Raw genomic sequence first — 17,607 nt, 5'->3', positions numbered from 1 at the left:
GTGCTAGCAACGGACTAGTGACGAGTACTGGTAACAACAAAAAGGAAGCATTTTCCCTTCCCTGAACTTCCTGTATAGAACAGCGGACTGACATTGGTGTTACTGCGCATGCGTGTCCAACTCTGAGCCCTGGGGTGCCTCCTGGCAACTGGAGTTTTCAGTCTTGTGCAAGAAAAAGAGGATGCGGAAATGTCGCAGAGGATTAGAAGTTACAGTGCAGTAATAGTGTTCGTTTGTAGCGGTGTATGTGTGGGTATAAGCGTTTGCTTCCAGCACTGTGACGCCTAGCTGCCCAGTACTCTGTGGCTGAGGTATCTGTCAGTACCTGAGTGGGAGGGCAGCAGCAGCAGTACCTATCTGAGCGGGTGAGTATGCTTCCTGCTGGCACTCACTTCCTGTTTACTTCTTACTCAATGGTGACAGGTATTTGAGCTTGATGGAGCTGTGTCTTTTGCCCTCAGCTACAAGCAATGTCTTAGGTAAATGTAGCACTATCTTGTCCTATACCAGTGCTTTGGCTACTACTCAGGTTAGCTGGGCATTTGCAATGTTGTATGGAGGAAAGAGTGGTGTTGTGGATCTGCACCTCTTACACTGCACAATCAGGATTTCAGGATGCCAGAGGTTTATTGGCTCAGCAGCAAGTTGACAGCACAACAAATGTCAAACTTCTGACATAGTGCAAGTTTCCATAGGGATTTAACCCTACGGGGGGCCTGCATGAGCAACACAGATTTAGCAACATACTTACCGTGAATTTCTGGCTCCTACTCAGATTAGCCAGGCGTTCCCAATGTTGTATGGAGGAAAGAGTGGTGTCAGAATTTCTGGATGCCAGAGGTTTATTGGATCAGCAGCAAGTAGTCGGCACAACAAATGTCAAACTTCCGACGTAGTGCAAGTTTCCATTAGCCACTTTCACTGGTATAAACAGCATTCAATATGGAACAGCACTACATTCAATTTCCTTAAATTAAGAATGCATTTATTGCATTATTTTCTGGGCACTACAGGAACGTTTGGGGCTACTCCTAGGTCCTTTATCAAGGTAGAGGTTTATTGCATACAGGGAGCAGTACTCGTGTAGTACCAGATGGGTATAGAGAGATCTTACTTTATAAACTAACATATGAAAATAGAGGATCTCCTTACCAAAGTTTGGAGCCCCTGGTGCGGCCTTGGCGATCTAGCTAACCATATAACCTTATTAACAAACGCTTTACTCCCTTAGTATAGAACACTGATGTCGTTAATATGGAGAACCCTCTTGCTATGTCCCTGTAAGGAAAAGTAAGGAAAAGAGACTGGTGTTTTATAAGCTGTAATAGATACAAGACTGGGTTATGTAATCCGTTCAAGTGCATATGTGACCCAGAAACTTTCAATATTCTCTCTCTCTCTCTCTCTCTCTCTCTCTCTCTCTGGTTGAATTGATTTTTTTTTTGATTTTTTTTCTTTTAGTTTTTTTTTCTGTATTGTTTTGAAAATAATAAAGATTACCTATAAAAAAATATGAACAGGAACCAGTCGTAACCTCAGAATTGTTTGGAGAAGGAATGTACTTGGGAATGATGAATTGTAGTGGTGTTTCTGGAAAATCGAAGGCATAGACTGCAACAGAATGCAAAAATTCACTTTTTGTACTTGATAGAGTCATTCAACTTTTTGTTAATTCAAATTTCTTATTTGTTACCAGTTGTATAAGATTATATTGCAATAAATTTAGTTAAAATGCCTCTGATTTGTAATAAAGGTATTTATATCATTTCAGTTTTAAACCATGAGCAAAGCAACAACACCATCTACTTATGTCCGAAACCTTAGCCATGGAATGCACAGGCAGCTAGCAGACCTTCTTGATCCCCAGGAGGGATGGAAAAAAATAGCTGTAAATATACTGAAACCGTCTGGGGAACCAAGATACACACAATTTCATATACGGTAAGAGCATTTTTATATGTGTGTTGGTTTTCAAGTTAAGTTAAAAACATTAATAATATTTTTTTCTTTGGTTGTTTACAGTTAATTTGGCATCATCACTGACACAGTTCATATTTATTTTTCTATATATGCTAAATGTTTTGTTTCCAGAGGACACCATTATCAAATTAGTGAGCTGTGCACAACACTTCCAATACACAATATTAGCTGCAATAACCTCACCTTGTTTATACACTCACATTTATGTTGCTAGTTCAACAGAGAATTGCATACATGCCAGTAAATACAAGTCAAAAAAATAATAACCTGACTAAATTAAACTGTCTTTTCTATTTTCCTCAATTATTGTTATCATTTTAGGGATCTCCACCTAACAACTGTTTTTGTTTTTTTTTTGCAGAAAAAAAAGAAAATCTAATTTTAAACAGTTTTCCAATACACATTATTACAAATTTCAATATTTTCAAAGTTGTGTCATTGCAGTTGAAACTGTGTTTTTAACCCTTTCTGTTCTCTGGTTATGAAGTCGATTCCCCTCCTGACTTTTCATCAGCTTGCTACTTACAGAACCAGTAATGCAGAAAATGTACACCACCAGAGAGATGTACAGAGCAATACAAACCACTGAAACATTTTAATTAATGTATATTGTAAAGTTGCTGTTAAAGGGGTGGTTCACCTTTATGTTACCTTTTAGTATGTTATAGAATGGCCAATTGTAAGCAACCCTTCAATTGGTTTTCATTATTTATTTTTTATAGTTTTTTTTTTTATTATTTGCCTTCTTCTTCTGTCTCTTTCCAGCTTTTGAATGTGGGTCACTGACTCCATCCCAAAACAAATGTTCTTTAAAGGAGAAGGAAAGCTACGGAGACATTTAATTGCCAATAGATTAGCTGCAATAGTGCAAGCTAGAATGCTATATTTATTCTGTAGAATATTTTACCATACCTGAGTAAAAAGCTCTAGAAACTCTCTATTTGTTTAGAATAGGAGCTGCAGTATTAATGTGGTGTGACATCACTTCCTGCCTGAGTCTCTCCCTGCTCTGGGCTCAGATTACAGTAGAGAAGGGAGGGGTGGGGGAAGAGGAGCAAACTGAGCATGCTCTTGCCCAGGGCAATGAGGTTTAAGCTGAAGGCAGGAAGTCTGATACAGAAGCCCATGAGTACACAATAGAAGGAAAGAAATGCAGTGTTTCTTTTGACAGGGGACTCAGAGCAACATTACTTTGGGGGTTTACTGGTATATTTAGATGGGCGTTTCTGATAAGGCTTACTTAGTTTTAACCTTTCCTTCTCCTTTAAGACTACACATTTATTACTTGTCTTTGTATTCAGGCCCTCTCATATTCCAGTCTCTTATTCACGTCAATACATGGTTGCTAAGGTTACCTTGCAACAACATGAAATTGCAAACTGGAGAGCTGCTGAATAAAAAAGGTAAATAACTGAAATATCACAAATAATAAAAAATGAAAGCTAATTGAAAATTGTCTCATACTGAAAGTTAACTTGAAGGTGAGCAACCCCTTTAAAAGAGAAATTCTGCATCATTCATATTAGTCTATGCTCAATTGAGCTTCTAGTATAATCACACAAAACACTAGAATCAGTTTTACCAGAAGTCCATGGTCTACTATGAGGTCTACTAATTCTCCTACAACAAGGAGAGAAAGGAACTCACTTTTTTTACTGTTTGCAAAAAATAACAGGTCTTTCAAACTGTAAAGAGCTTGTTTGGTGATTATTTTATGTTAATCTTTTGAACATTCTTCTTTTTGAACTTTAAAGAAGATTTGAAGGAACTGTGCAAATGGGAAAAAGTCCAACATGTGAATTGCTATATGACTGGGGAACAACCAACTGCACTGTCCTGGACCTCACAGAATTGCTGAAGAAGAATGGCTTTTATGCTGCTGCTTCTTTTTTGCTTCCTGGTAATACATTTTTAAAATCAATCTGTATACATCTCCCAATACAAACCTGTAGATGTTCTTAAAGGAACAGATAATAAAAACTGGATAAATAGATAGGCTGTGCAAAATAAAAAAAATGTTTATAATATAGTTAGTTAGCCAGAAATGTAATGTATAAAGGCTCCAGTGCCTGGGTGTCTAACATAACAGCCTTCCTGCTCTTCAGCTCTCTAACTCTGAGTTAGTCAGCATCTTTAAGGGGGCCACGTGGGACATAAGTGTTCAATGAGTTTGAAAATGGATCCTTAGCATGCAGTTCAGATTCAAAAGCAAACAGTTATGACCCATGTGGCCCCCCTCAAGTCACTGATTGGTTACTGCGTGGTAACCAATCAGTGGAAACCAAGTAGGAAGTAGTGTTCTGGCTATTATGTTACTCCAGTCACTCCAGCCTTTATACAGGGCCACCATCAGGGGGTACAAGTGTACAGGGCCTGGGCCTGAAGGGGGGCCCAGCTATGCTGCCCTTTTTGAAATAGCTAGACCCCCCTTGACAGGGCCGAAGCCGTGTCGCCTCTCCTGAAGTCCCGAAGCTGTGAAAAGACCTGAAGTCACGAAAGCAGCCAAAGTTGAAGTCCTGAAGCCACAACTTCAGTTCTACTGAACACCAATATGTGTTTTTTTTTATTTTTTTAAACCCTTGGCCACCAATGTATTATTTTAATAATCTATAGGCCCCTTACACCAATGTTTTTTTAAAAAAAATATTCTCTGGGGCCCCAATTTTTTTTAACTTATATCGGGGGCCCTGGCGCCAATTTTTTTTTAAAAAAACTTATGGGGAGCCCTGGCGCCAATGTTTTTTTTAACTTAAAGGGGGGCCCTGGTCACCAATTATTATTTGAACTTGTAGGGGGGCCTTGACCACACAATTTTTTTTTTTAATTTTTTTTATGGGGGTCCCTGGCACCACAGTTTTTTTTTAACTGGCCGTCAATGGCTTTTTATAACTTGTGTGTATGGGGGGGGTTAACGTTTTTAGCGCTGATGTCTGTGTGGTCTTTTAACTGTGGTGTGGAGTGTGTTAGATCTGGGGTGGGGCTTGGAGTCCGGGGTGGGCAGGCCCAGGGGGCCCCAAAAATGTTGTAGGCAGTATATAAGTAGAGAAAAATCCAGCAGATCAATAATTTGAGCTGTGTCAATGGTGATGTATTTAGTTCATATGCATCTGCAATAAAGGCAATGTTTTGTGGCCCCTCTGGGCTCTTTATCAAAGACCCTAAACATTTCCTTTATTACAGATGTGTATGGGCACAATAAATCACCTATGACACAGCTTAAAATATTGGTGTGCTTTTGGATTTTTCTCTACTGATATACTGACCCAGTCACAAGGGAAGGGTCTTCAACAGTTTTCTGAGTAACGTATAGCACTTGGCCATATGCATCACATGATATTCTAACATCTAATCCCAGCTTTTGGGGCCATATGCTAAACATCTTGCAGTCATACAGTAAAGGATACAGTTATCCTTTTTTTTACTTTAAAGAAAGCCATTATTCTCTAAAAAACTGAACTCTATATAGTGTTAATATTTGCTGTTTATCTTTGCATTTGTGTAATAACAGGTTTAATATCCTTTTAATGTGGTCCACTGCATGTCATTATATCATGAAATAACAGTAACACAGAAACCAATGAAAGAAGTGTTACTATTCCAAAGTCAACCAAACTGCAGTCAGAGGATGTGTAATAAATGTGTTTAATAAACCGTTTTATTTTATCAAATTTTTTAAATTAAATGTTTACAACTTTGGTGATTTTAGAGTGCTTTCTCAACCTTATTAATTCTGCTTTTACAGAGTTACCCACATGAAGTTTTATATGCAGCTTCTTACAGATATTACCCAAATATCTCTTGGTTAAAGACCATAAGCACTTTTCAATTATCTTCCTATTTAACACCACACAATTGCTGGTACCCTAGAGTCATTATAAGGTTATTTTAATACTTTGGTCAAAATATTAGATAAAGCTAGTTTAACAGCAATACTCTGGGCATTTCATACAGTATTTGAATGGACACATATTTCAGAAGAATAATGTAACAACTTGTCTTTGCTGCCAAATGATTTTCCCAGTAACAGATACAAGTACAAAAAAAGTGCATGCACCTACCAGGCCTGTAGATGCAATAAATGTCCCATGTGAGATATCAGCAGCAGATCTTATTGACAGTTGCAGTCCTCTTGCTGACCAAAGTAAAGAGCCAGAAGAAAATGAAGTCGATGATTATGATGAAACAGGTAATTTTTTATTTCCATTGACAGTGCTTTTGTGCATCCATTCATTTACCCATGGGATTTGATTGATGACTTTTTTTCTTCTTTCTGTACTGTATTTTTTAAAATGCCAATTTTCTATGTATGATTACCCAATGGCACATACTACTAGAAAAGTGTTAATATGAAAATGGTTTATTTACATGAAGCAGGGTTTTACATATGAGCTGTTTTATGCAATATCTTTTTATAGAGACCTACATTGTTTGGGGGTATAGTTTTCCTTTAATGCAGTAGCTCCCAATCTGTGGCCACCCCAAGAATACCAAATAGGGTGAGATTTGGGGGAGATTGGAATACTAATTGAGCTCATTCATGAGAGTTTAGGTAAACATTTTTTTGCCCTCCTAGATATTCTTGAAAAAGGATTTTTGATACAGCAATACTGAGGGTGGGGCACATGAAAGTTTAAAAACAACTGTTATAAGGTTTGTTAATCAGCATTAAAATAATGAGAATTTTACTTTGGCACACTTATTCTGAACTGTAACATAATAAAGTGTATCCAAATGCAGCACTTTCTTGGCTTTTGCTATATTGTATTGCTTTTTTATATTTTATGTGTTTTGAATAATTTATTTTCTTTTTTTTTATTTGGCCTTGGCATTTCAGGGATTGGTAGCTATTCCTTTAATGAGATAAAGCATAGCACAAATAATTTTGACATTCGACCCGTATCTGAAGGAGGCAATAAGTTAGGAGAGGGAGGCTTTGGAATTGTCTTCAGAGGAAAAATAAAAGGGAAAATTGTTGCTGTAAAAAAATTGACAGAGGTAAGTTTTAAGAACACTGGTGTATTGTTATACAGAGAGAAAAAGAGAGAGAGAGATATGTAACAATTAACCTGTAATATGCCCTAGCCATACGATGCATACTATTAATGTATCATTGGAACAAAGTGTACCTCCATTGGCTGTTAGCTCTTATATCATATTAGAAACAGCACTTGGACTGCATGTTTTGCCCAGTGGTGCATTATAATTATAATGCTGTCCAAAAAATACCCTACTGCACTTTCTGTTTCCTGCTACTGCATGTAGTGTCCATTGTGCTGAGTTATGTAACTGCCTCTGTTATCAATACCATGCTCTGGCTGCTTTGTAGCATTGAGTGAATATGTTTGCCTGCTCTTGATTGTGGCTATTTGGAAACAGAAACAGAATAGCATTTCTATTTAAATACATGCTTAGAATAGTTAATGAAAAAGAATTATGTTACTGAATAAGTGACATTAGGATTAACAGTAATAACTTCCTTTTTTTTTTTAGTTGGTTGATGCTAGTATTCAGGATCTAACGTATCAATTTGAGCAAGAAATCAAAATTATGGCCAAGTAAGTATTTCAAAATGATTTAAATGCTGGTGCTGTAAAACTATGACAAAAACAGCATAGGAAATGTATCCACGTATTTTATGCGATAAGCATCCAGACAGCCCTTATAAAATTGCACAATGCACAACTGGTGACTTCCAAACTGAAAGTCAACACAAAAACTGGTCGCAAGAGAAAGTAGCCACATATAGGCTTAATATTGCCATTTGCAATTCATGGTGATATTAGACTCAAAACAGTTTTTTTTTTTTTAGAAACCCCCTCACAAATTCAGTGTGATAATACCCAAATCATAATCCTCAACTAACTGAACACTTGTGATCTGGAACTGTGCTAGGTCCATCAGACCTCACAAATGTTTTTGTGGCCAAATGGAAGCAAAGTCCACCAATCGTGTTCCAACATTTACTGAAAAGCCTTCCCAAAAGAAGCTGTACATTTGCAGTGCATTATTGAGCTTCCCCACATTTCATCATTGTTGCCCTGTGAATCCCAGAGCAGTTGTGCCATCCTGGAATCTCAGGAAGATTATCTTTGTTAGGAAGATTTCATGGTTCATGGGAATTAATACAATTGAAATAAAGTCATAAACAGAACATATTCGGGGGATTATCTTGCTATACTTGCAATGGTTTCCTTAAACTAGAAAGGGAAGGCATCCATATAAATTGCAGATTTTTTTTGTGACTTGACTACTATTATAAACATTTGGAGGTACATTTATCAAGGGTTGAATTTTGAATTCATGTGAGTATTTTAAAACTCCCTTAAATTTAATTGAATTGCAAAATTCGACTTGGGGAAATTTATTAATAAAGTCAAATTTTTTAAACTCGGACGAATTGAAACGACCCGAAAACTCGAATCGAATTCCATCAAACTCGATTCAAGTTTTTTTCTCAGAAAAAAACTTGAATGTCAGGAAGGCTGCAAACATCTCCAAACTGATCCCTGGACCTCTCCCATTGACTTATACAGTAATTCAGCAGGTTTTAGGTGGCGAATAGTCGAATTCTTAAAGGGCCAGAGTGTGATAAATCTTGAAAATCGAATTTGAATTTTTAAAAAAAACCTCGAATCGACTTTGGATAATTCCCTAGTCGACTTTGGCACTTTTGAACATAAAAAAAAATTTGTTTAATAAACTTTATTCCTGTATAATATTTTATGTTTGCATAGTACTGTGCAGTTTTCTGTTTTTGATAATTGTCACAATAAAGACTACAGGAGGGAAAATGTAACTTATATTAGAAGACACTTTGGTTGTAGCAGTTATCACAACTACTGTATGCCTGCCATTTGATTTTTGTATACAGGAAATGCTTTGAAGCCTATCTGTTTGTTTCTTCAGATGCCAACACGAAAACCTCGTAAAACTACTTGGTTATTCCAAAGATGGTGATCAGTACTGTTTGGTTTATACATATATGCCACATGGGTCTTTGCTGGACAGACTAGCATGCTTGGTAAGTTCAGATTTTGTGCCAACATTTATGTATTTATTTCTTAGTATTTATGTAGTGCCAACACATTTCCACTGCAAAACAATAAATAGCTTAGTGGTTAATTTAAAGGACCAGAAAAAAAGATAAATATGGGCCCAGGAGGGAGTGTATGGAAATATGATAGCAGATATACAGTGGTGTGAAAAACTATTTGCCCCCTTCCTGATTTCTTATTCTTTTGCATGTTTGTCACACTTAAATGTTTCTGCTCATCAAAAACCGTTAACTATTAGTCAAAGATGACATAATTGAACACAAAATGCAGTTTTTAATTGAAGGTTTACGTTATTAAGGGAGAAAAAAAACTCCAACTCTACATGGGCCTGTGTGAAAAAGTGATTGCCCCCCTTGTTAAAAAATAACTTAACTGTGGTTTATCACACCTGAGTTCAATTTCAAAGGTTATAAAGCCATTTCTAAAGCTTTGGGACTCCAGCGAACCACAGTGAGAGCCATTATCCACAAATGGCAAAAACATGGAACAGTGGTGAACCTTCCCAGGAGTGGCCGGCTGACCAAAATTACCCCAAGAGCGCAGAGACAACTCATCCGAGAGGCCACAAAAGTCCCCAGGACAACATCTAAAGAACTGCAGGCCTCACTTGCCTCAATTAAGGTCAGTGTTCACGACTCCACCATAAGAAAGAGACTGGGCAAAAACGGCCTGCATGGCAGATTTCCAAGGCGCAAACCACTTTTAAGCAAAAAGAACATTAAGGCTCGTCTCAATTTTGCTAAAAAACATCTCAATGATTGCCAAGACTTTTGGGAAAATACCTTGTGGACCGACGAGACAAAAGTTGAACTTTTTGGAAGGTGCGCGTCCCGTTACATCTGGCGTAAAAGTAACACAGCATTTCAGAAAAAGAACATCATACCAACAGTAAAATATGGTGGTGGTAGTGTGATGGTCTGGGGTTGTTTTGCTGCTTCAGGACCTGGAAGACTTGCTGTGATAGATGGAACCATGAATTCTACTGTCTACCAAAAAATCCTGAAGGAGAATGTCCGGCCATCTGTTCGTCAACTCAAGCTGAAGCGATCTTGGGTGCTGCAGCAGGACAATGACCCAAAACACACCAGCAAATCCACCTCTGAATGGCTGAAGAAAAACAAAATGAAGACTTTGGAGTGGCCTAGTCAAAGTCCTGACCTGAATCCTATTGAGATGTTGTGGCATGACCTTAAAAAGGCGGTTCATGCTAGAAAACCCTCAAATAAAGCTGAATTACAACAATTCTGCAAAGATGAGTGGGCCAAAATTCCTCCAGAGCGCTGTAAAAGACTCGTTGCAAGTTATCGCAAACGCTTGATTGCAGTTATTGCTGCTAAGGGTGGCCCAACCAGTTGTTAGTTTCAGGGGGCAATTACTTTTTCACACAGGTTTGGATTTCTTTTCTCCCTAAATAATAAAAACCCTAATTTAAAAACTGCATTTTGTGTTTACTTGTGTTATCTTTGACTAATAGTTAAATGTGTTTGATGATCAGAAACATTTTGTGTGACAAACATGCAAAAGAATAAGAAATCAGGAAGGGGGCAAATAGTTTTTCACACCACTGTACAGAGAGAATAAGAAGAATGCTGGGCTCTGAAGAAAAATAGCGAGGTGGTGGAAAGAGATTTAGATATACAGGTGAGATGCTGTGGGCCGCAGCAGTAAGCAGTCTGGATTAATGTTTTATCAAAAGATGGAGAAAGGAAAGGGGTTTATTTTTGTGATGTTCCTTAAAATTAAGTGGCGTGTCCATGAGGGATCCAGTGTGGGCTGAGAAAGGGAGAGAGGGATCTAAAGTGATAGACAGACACCTGCATTGGGAAACTGAAACTGATATTGACTGTAATGTTAAACTGACGGAGTGGGCCAGGTTTAGGAGGAAAAGTATTTTGTGTTCCTTTGTATTATTTTGTTTCCATTTTTTTTAGAATGATACACCACCGATCTCATGGCTTTTGAGATGTAACATTGCATATGGAACTGCAAATGGTATCCGTTACTTGCATGAAAACAGTCATGTTCACAGAGATGTTAAAAGGTAAGTGTTGTGTTACAAAATTAAATTAGCATTTCTATTTTATTTACAGTGAAGTTAATGGAGGTTAATCTGTTCATATTTTGGACTTGTTCAAATTCATCTTGTTCACGCCATCTACCTTCGAATTTTATTGGTTTCATCATTTATGAACTTTTTATCTCTCTTAATTCCATCATTTCATATGAATGTGGGTTAGCAGCTTTATCAAATCAGGGGTTATTATGATTGTGATTTTATTGGTAAGGGCAGACGCGAAGATTCGGGGAGATTTAGTCGCTTGGCGATAAATCGTCTCTTCTTCGGGGCGACTAATCCACTGCCTCAGAGTTTTCGTTTTCCAAAGTGTCCTCGCGAGACAACTTCCTACAACAAAGCTAGTCAGCGGGAGACAGTTTGGGGAGATTAGTCGCCCCGAAGAACAGCATATTTGTCGATGGGCGACTAATCTCCCCGAATCTGAGCATGTGTCTCTGCCCTTAGAGTTTATACATGTACAAATGTAATTTTCCTTCATTAAAGGAACAGTTCAGTGTAAAAATAAAAACTGGTTAAATAAATAGTCTGTGCGAAATGTTTCTAATACAGTTAGTTAGGCAAAAATGTAATGTATACAGGCTGGAGTGACTGGATGTCTAACATAACAAAACAGAATACTACTTCCTGCTTTTCAGCTCTCTAACTCTGAGTTAGTCAACAACTTGAAGGGGGGCCACATGGTACATTTCTGTTCAGTGAGTTTACAATTGATCCTCAGCATTCAGCTCAGATTCAAAAGCAACAGATATGACCCATGTGGCCCCCCTCAAGTCTCTGATTGGTTACTGCCTGGTAACCAGGGTAACCAGTCAGTGTAAACCAAGAGAGCTGAAAAGCAGCAAGTAGTGTTCTGTTCTGTTATGTTAGACACCCAGTCACTCCAGCCTTTATACACTACATTTTTGCCCAAGTAACTATACTAGAAATATTTGTTATTGTATACAGCCTTTCTATTTACCCAGTTTTTATTTTTACACTGAACAATTCCTTTGAGTAAGCCATATGAATGTCCAGGGACCAATTTGGATGTAAGTAGCCTACCTGACATTTTAATTTTTTTCAGAGAAAAAACTCAAATCAAGTTTAGTCTAATTCGAATTTTATTCGAGTTTTTGAGTCAGTAAAATTTGTGTGAGTTTTAGATGTTTGATTTTTTTATCAAATAACCCCCCAATTGAATTTTGATTATATTCTAATTTAAATGAGTTTAAAAAAACTCACATGAATTCAAAATTCGACCTTAATGTGCCTCCCCTAGTTAGGAGCAGATTTTTGAAAGGTTTGGTAAAAAAATTCCTTTCTTAGTTCATTGTATCACCAGTAAAAATTATTTAAGTAGTCAAGTCATTTTCTGTTATTTACTTTAGTTCTGTAGCATTTTCCTTAGGGGCAGATTTCAAATGAATCAACCATTGGGGTCAGCATGGTCTTCTTTAGGTGCCAAGGTTTTATTTATTTATTTTTTTAGGGAAAAAAACAATCCATAAAAATTATAGGAAAAGATACACAATATAAAAAGTGTGATTAAGAACTTACTTTATTAAAGGACTTGTTTATTGGAAATGGTAGGCCATGGCTGTATTTTAACATATATCATTTTTTTTGGTTCTTCGTCTAGTGCAAACATTCTCTTAGATGATGCATTTGTTCCCAAAATTTCAGACTTTGGACTGTCACGGGCAACTGGACAGTTTTCAAAGACTATGATGACAGAAAGAATAGTTGGTACAACAGCATATATGGCACCTGAAGCACTCAGAGGAGAGATTACAATAAAGTCAGATATTTTCAGTTTTGGGGTGGTGAGTATTTCAAATATAGAAAGTTGTAACTGGGGAATGATATATGACTATGAACATTTTCATATATTACTATGAAGTTTTTTGAATTATTTATATTGGAGAATTATATGTTAATTAAACTTCTATCTATAGGTTCTGCATCATCCTAACTACCTTATTAGAGTGTGTGAATCATGTCTAATTGTTTAGTATTTAGTAAACCCTTGTCTGTAAATACCAGTGACACAGTAAAATAGTTCCAATGGGGCGGGCCTCATTGATGCGCCTGACAAAGCATTTTTCACATTGAAAATGCACACGATGAACCAGTAAAACCTGCTCCATCTGTAGTTGCATGTTTCATTTTAATTAATCAATATAGTGTACATCATCAAGTCTTTCACTGCAATTTGAATGAATTTGAATACAAATATACCTTCTGCATGTTTTTGACAGCATGGAATGGAATTACTGTAGATCAAGTCTACTTATTAATATATTCAGGCTAGAAGATTATTTAGAAGCTATTCCCTTTAGTAATTAAGTTATTCCTGTATGAGTGAAAGATTAGAACAGAAGGGAAATTGGTGTGCGTAGCACTGCTCTATTGTAACTGGGTTCTTAAATTTAATGCTAATCTCGTCCTTTCTGTTAGGAGCTTATATGTTCTTCTATGTCCCACCTGGGCTGTGTAGTGAATTAAAACGTTACTTTTTTGTGTGTGGGTGTAAACTGCACAACTGTTAGTAAAACCACATTCATATTACAGCTGTGACTAGAATAGAACCTTTTTTTTTAAGAAAAAACGAAAATTTCTAAAACTTGAATGAATTTTACTGACCCGAAAACTCAAATCTAATTTGAATCTAATTCAATTTCTCCGAAAAAAACTTGAATGTCAGAAAGGCTATGAACAGGCCCGGATTAGTGGAAAGGCCACCAAGGCCCGGGCCTAGGGCAGCAGAATTTTAGGGGCAGCATGCTGCCCAACCACACCCACACTGTCTCAGAAACACTGGGGATACCGGGAGATAAAATTGTTTTTAAAATTTCCCGGGCACCAATTCCCATTGCTCCGGCCCCGATGATGAAAATTTGTGGAAATAAAGGGGATGGGGGCGACGAACAGCAGCGCGCCCAGGGGTGCCCGCTATGTAAATCCGGCCCTAGCTATGAACATATTCAAATGGGTCACTGGACCTCTCCCATTGACTTCTAAATAAACTCAGCAGGTTTCAGGTGGAGAATAGTCAAATTTGAGTTGTTCCCAAGGTCCAGGTATGATAAATCTCGAATTCGGATTTTTCCCAGCTCGAATTTGTGAGTTTTGACCAAAAATCCAACTTGAAAACTAAATATTGTATTTCCTTCCACTTGATCTGCTTAAAGATTTCACACACACACGGCACAAAACATTCTTACCCCTTTAAGTGTTCCCATCCTTATATGTATGTACCTTATAAAAAATAAATTTTTATATAAGCATCTTTGTCACCATGTTCAGCTCAAAATGTTTTAGATTGCAGGCTTCGTATGCAGGCCTAATCTTTTTGAACCCAAATCAGGGGTATACATTGGGCCCATAGATGAATAGAAACTGTAAAAAGTCTCAGAGGTGATTTCCATAGTGTTTAGGCCTTTTGTGTGAGCTCTTAATTTCCCTGTTTCCCAAGCCTTCAAGGTGCATCAAGATACATATAAGCATTCATTCACTTTCATTGGAATTATTAATCTGTGTATTCTAATAAAGCATTATTTGCTTTTCAGGTACTGCTAGAAATAATCTCCGGGCTTGCTCCAGTGGATGAGGATCGTTCTCCATCACTGCTGGTAAACTGTATCTTCAAATTTTTTTCTTAAAGGAAAAATACATCCTCTTATTGATGCTCCTGAAATAAGATTTTCCCACTTCAGCCTTGCCAGAGATGGGGGGGGGTGTGCATTGTTCTTTTTTGATATGTCTCTATTTACTAATTTCTATGCAAGCCTACCCAAAAATATCTTAAAAAAATGGTTATCAATTTCCACTAGGGCCCATGACTAAAACAGGAGCCAAAGGCAAAACACTTGTACACTATTCTTTTACACTCAGCTTCTAGCCACTAGAGAGAGGCGTATTGACTGACTTTGTTGTTGTGCACAGTTCCTTCTAGTGGCGTACATTATCAGTGCCTTCTCTTGGGTGCAGGAGCTCAGGCTTATCCAGGATTCTGCATCACATTCCAAGCTGTTGCCATTTAAGATGGTGGATGCTTTCTATGGACAGTGAATTATTTGTTTGTTGAGAGACAATTCATTTTAAGAAGCTGAGAATAAAGGGTTTCGTTTTGACTATTCACATTACTATCTGTGCTCTATAAGCAAATGCCAAATACAGGTTATTTTGGATAAGTGTCTGTGGATAGGCTATGACAGTTGTTACTTTATACAGCTTGATATTAAAGAAGAAATCGAGGAAGAGGAGAAGACGATAGAAGAATACATGGACAAAAAGATGGGGGAGGTGGAACCAAATACATTGAACCAAATGTACACAGTAGCAAGCCAGTGCCTAAATCAAATGAAGAACAAAAGGCCTGACATTAAAAGGGTATGTTTATTTCTATTTCTAACTGATCATTGGAAGGCATAGCATTGGCTAAAGTGTGTCTGTTTCATTTGCAGGTGCTACAAAATCTGGAAAATATAAAAAATCTTGTAAGCAGGTCCTGAGCGTTTAATGCGGTCTACAGCTTCTTTAAGTTGCGGCAAAGTGTAACTAAAAAATTCTTAAGAATCATATTGGACACATTTATTTTAGGGACCAGAAGGTGAAGATTCCCATAAACTATCAAAGAAACCTGAGATTCATTTGTAGACACTGGAATTCAGATGCTATCTTGCACCAACACTTATTATGTAACGGTACAGTTCTGCCTTTCATTTTGGAAGTATGTGCAGATCTATAAAATAAAGAATCTTGTATATGACCGAACTCAGCCAGCAACAATAAGGCTCATCCAACATCCTTTCTTTTTTACTTATTGAAATGTCTGTCCGAATAGTTTGTATCCATATGGTTTTATATTAAAATCTCGGCTTCTGAAAATTCAAGTTCTGCCTCTTTCTGTAAGCCTTTTTAACTCCTCCTAATGCTTTATGAAATCTTGTAGGAGGGTCTGGACTTGAGGAAATATTGCTTAATTGTAAGAATTGTTTAATTGTATTATTTTGCTACATCGACCTTGCTTGGTCCCACGGAATCTGGTAGCTCATGTGATGAAATCTTTGAGCAAACTGTGTATTTGGAGAGATCCCTAGGATAGAGATGGTAACAGAGTTTCTAGTAGCTCCAGTGTTATGTACTGAATCAACAGGAATAAAACAAAACATAATATATTCTATAGTGTAAGTACTCCATGGCTTTGATTCTTAGAACAATCTCCAGCAGACAATGCCGAGGCCTAAGCTTTATGTAAACAATGCTTTTTAGACTGTTGAAAAACTACCCAAACATGGCCACGCATCCTGCCCTTTACTGAAATGGAATCCACCAGACAGGCAAACGTACAGAAAACATACATTTGGGGCCTCTCCTATAATACGCCCTGTGTGCCATGGGCCTAATACACTTGGGTCAGACTTATTAAGGGTCGAATTGAAAATTCAATTTTTTTATGGTCAAAACTCTCAAATTCGAAATTGTGCATTATGCAAACTAAATTCGAATTTAGAGATTTATCAGACTGTGGCCCTTTAAGAACTTGAATTTGACAATTTGGCACGTAAAACCTGCCAAATTTATGTATAAGTCAATGGTCCAGACATCAATTTGGACATTACTAGCCTTCCTGACATTCGACTTTTTTTCGGATAAAAGACTCGCCGCTCCTTACCACTTGTTATACTTTTGGCTTAAAGGAAAACTATACCCCCCAAACAATGTAGGTCTGTATTAAAAGATACTGAGTAAAACAGCTCATGTGTAAAACCCTGCTTCATGTAAATGAACCATTATCATAATAATATACTTTTTTAGTAGTATGTGCCATTGGGTAATCATAAATAGAAAATTGCCATTTTAAAAAATAAGGGCCGCCCCCTGAGATCGTAAGATTCACTGTGCACACATACAAACCACATGTAAGGTCACATGAGCCAATTAACAGACAGAGTTCTGCCTTTTGCTTCCTCACTTCTTCCTGTTACAGTTAGTGTTGTAGTATTTCTGGTCAGGTGATCTCTGAGGCAGCACAGATAGAGTCACGAAATGGTGGTTCAAGGCAAGAGATGTAAAAGGGCAATATTTATGTAAATATATATTCCAGTTTGGTAAGATTCTTTAATATGTCATTCAATTTGATATAAACTATCTGTTGCTTAAGTATTCATTTTGGGGGTATAGTTTTCCTTTAAGCATTTCAGTGCCACGGTCCAGGTAGAATGGTAAGCAGTTTGGAGTTGTGACAGGCAGAAGGAAGCCTTTTCTCCACCGTTGTATTCCATCCCAGGGCAGGCAAAAAAATGTATATAAAAATGTATATACAGTATGCAAAAATGGGCTAGGCACTCAAGATCCACATAGGTCACCAAAAAATAAAGGAAAAAAAGCTGAGATAACATCTTCATCACCTTACATGTTTCATGCTCCAAGGGCACTTAAAGCAATACTAACACGTTCCTATAAAAATTATAGGAATGTGTCAGTATAAAGGAAAAGCCCCCCCACACGCAA

At 37.4% G+C, this 17,607-nt stretch overlaps 1 protein-coding gene across 2 annotated transcripts; it reads left to right on the top strand.

Annotated features, from left to right (window-relative positions):
• Positions 1–222: 222 nt before the first annotated feature.
• Positions 223–15,986, top strand: irak4.L (interleukin 1 receptor associated kinase 4 L homeolog). Of its 2 annotated transcripts, none has more exons than XM_018252531.2 (12): positions 223–365; positions 1,772–1,941; positions 3,735–3,880; positions 6,002–6,166; positions 6,815–6,975; positions 7,471–7,535; positions 8,887–9,001; positions 10,967–11,076; positions 12,731–12,914; positions 14,661–14,723; positions 15,325–15,483; positions 15,558–15,986. In XM_018252531.2, exons 2-12 carry the CDS (start codon positions 1,781–1,783, stop codon positions 15,603–15,605), a joined length of 1,377 nt encoding a protein of 458 aa, XP_018108020.1. In that variant the 5' UTR covers positions 223–365; positions 1,772–1,780; the 3' UTR covers positions 15,606–15,986. The 2 variants fall into 2 exon arrangements, with proteins under 2 accessions (XP_018108020.1, XP_018108021.1); XM_018252532.2 differs by lacking the exon at positions 223–365 and adding an exon at positions 375–479.
• Positions 15,987–17,607: the final 1,621 nt, after the last annotated feature.

The sequence above is a fragment of the Xenopus laevis genome, chromosome 3L, assembly GCF_017654675.1.
Source record: "Xenopus laevis strain J_2021 chromosome 3L, Xenopus_laevis_v10.1, whole genome shotgun sequence".
Taxonomy (NCBI): domain Eukaryota; kingdom Metazoa; phylum Chordata; class Amphibia; order Anura; family Pipidae; genus Xenopus; species Xenopus laevis.
The sequence above is the reverse complement of the archived record's forward strand: the minus strand, read 5'-3'. Positions and strand labels throughout refer to the sequence as shown.

What these genes read in the sequence shown, in the direction of transcription:
- irak4.L (XM_018252531.2), top strand. Translation starts at nt 1,781, where the DNA reads ATGAGCAAAGCAACAACACCATCTACTTATGTCCGAAACCTTAGCCAT. An exon ending in CGATGATTATGATGAAACAG is followed by an intron (nt 6,167 to 6,814) that starts GTAATTTTTTAT and finishes TTGGCATTTCAG; the next exon opens with GGATTGGTAGCTATTCCTTT. An exon ending in CTGTAAAAAAATTGACAGAG is followed by an intron (nt 6,976 to 7,470) that starts GTAAGTTTTAAG and finishes TTTTTTTTTTAG; the next exon opens with TTGGTTGATGCTAGTATTCA.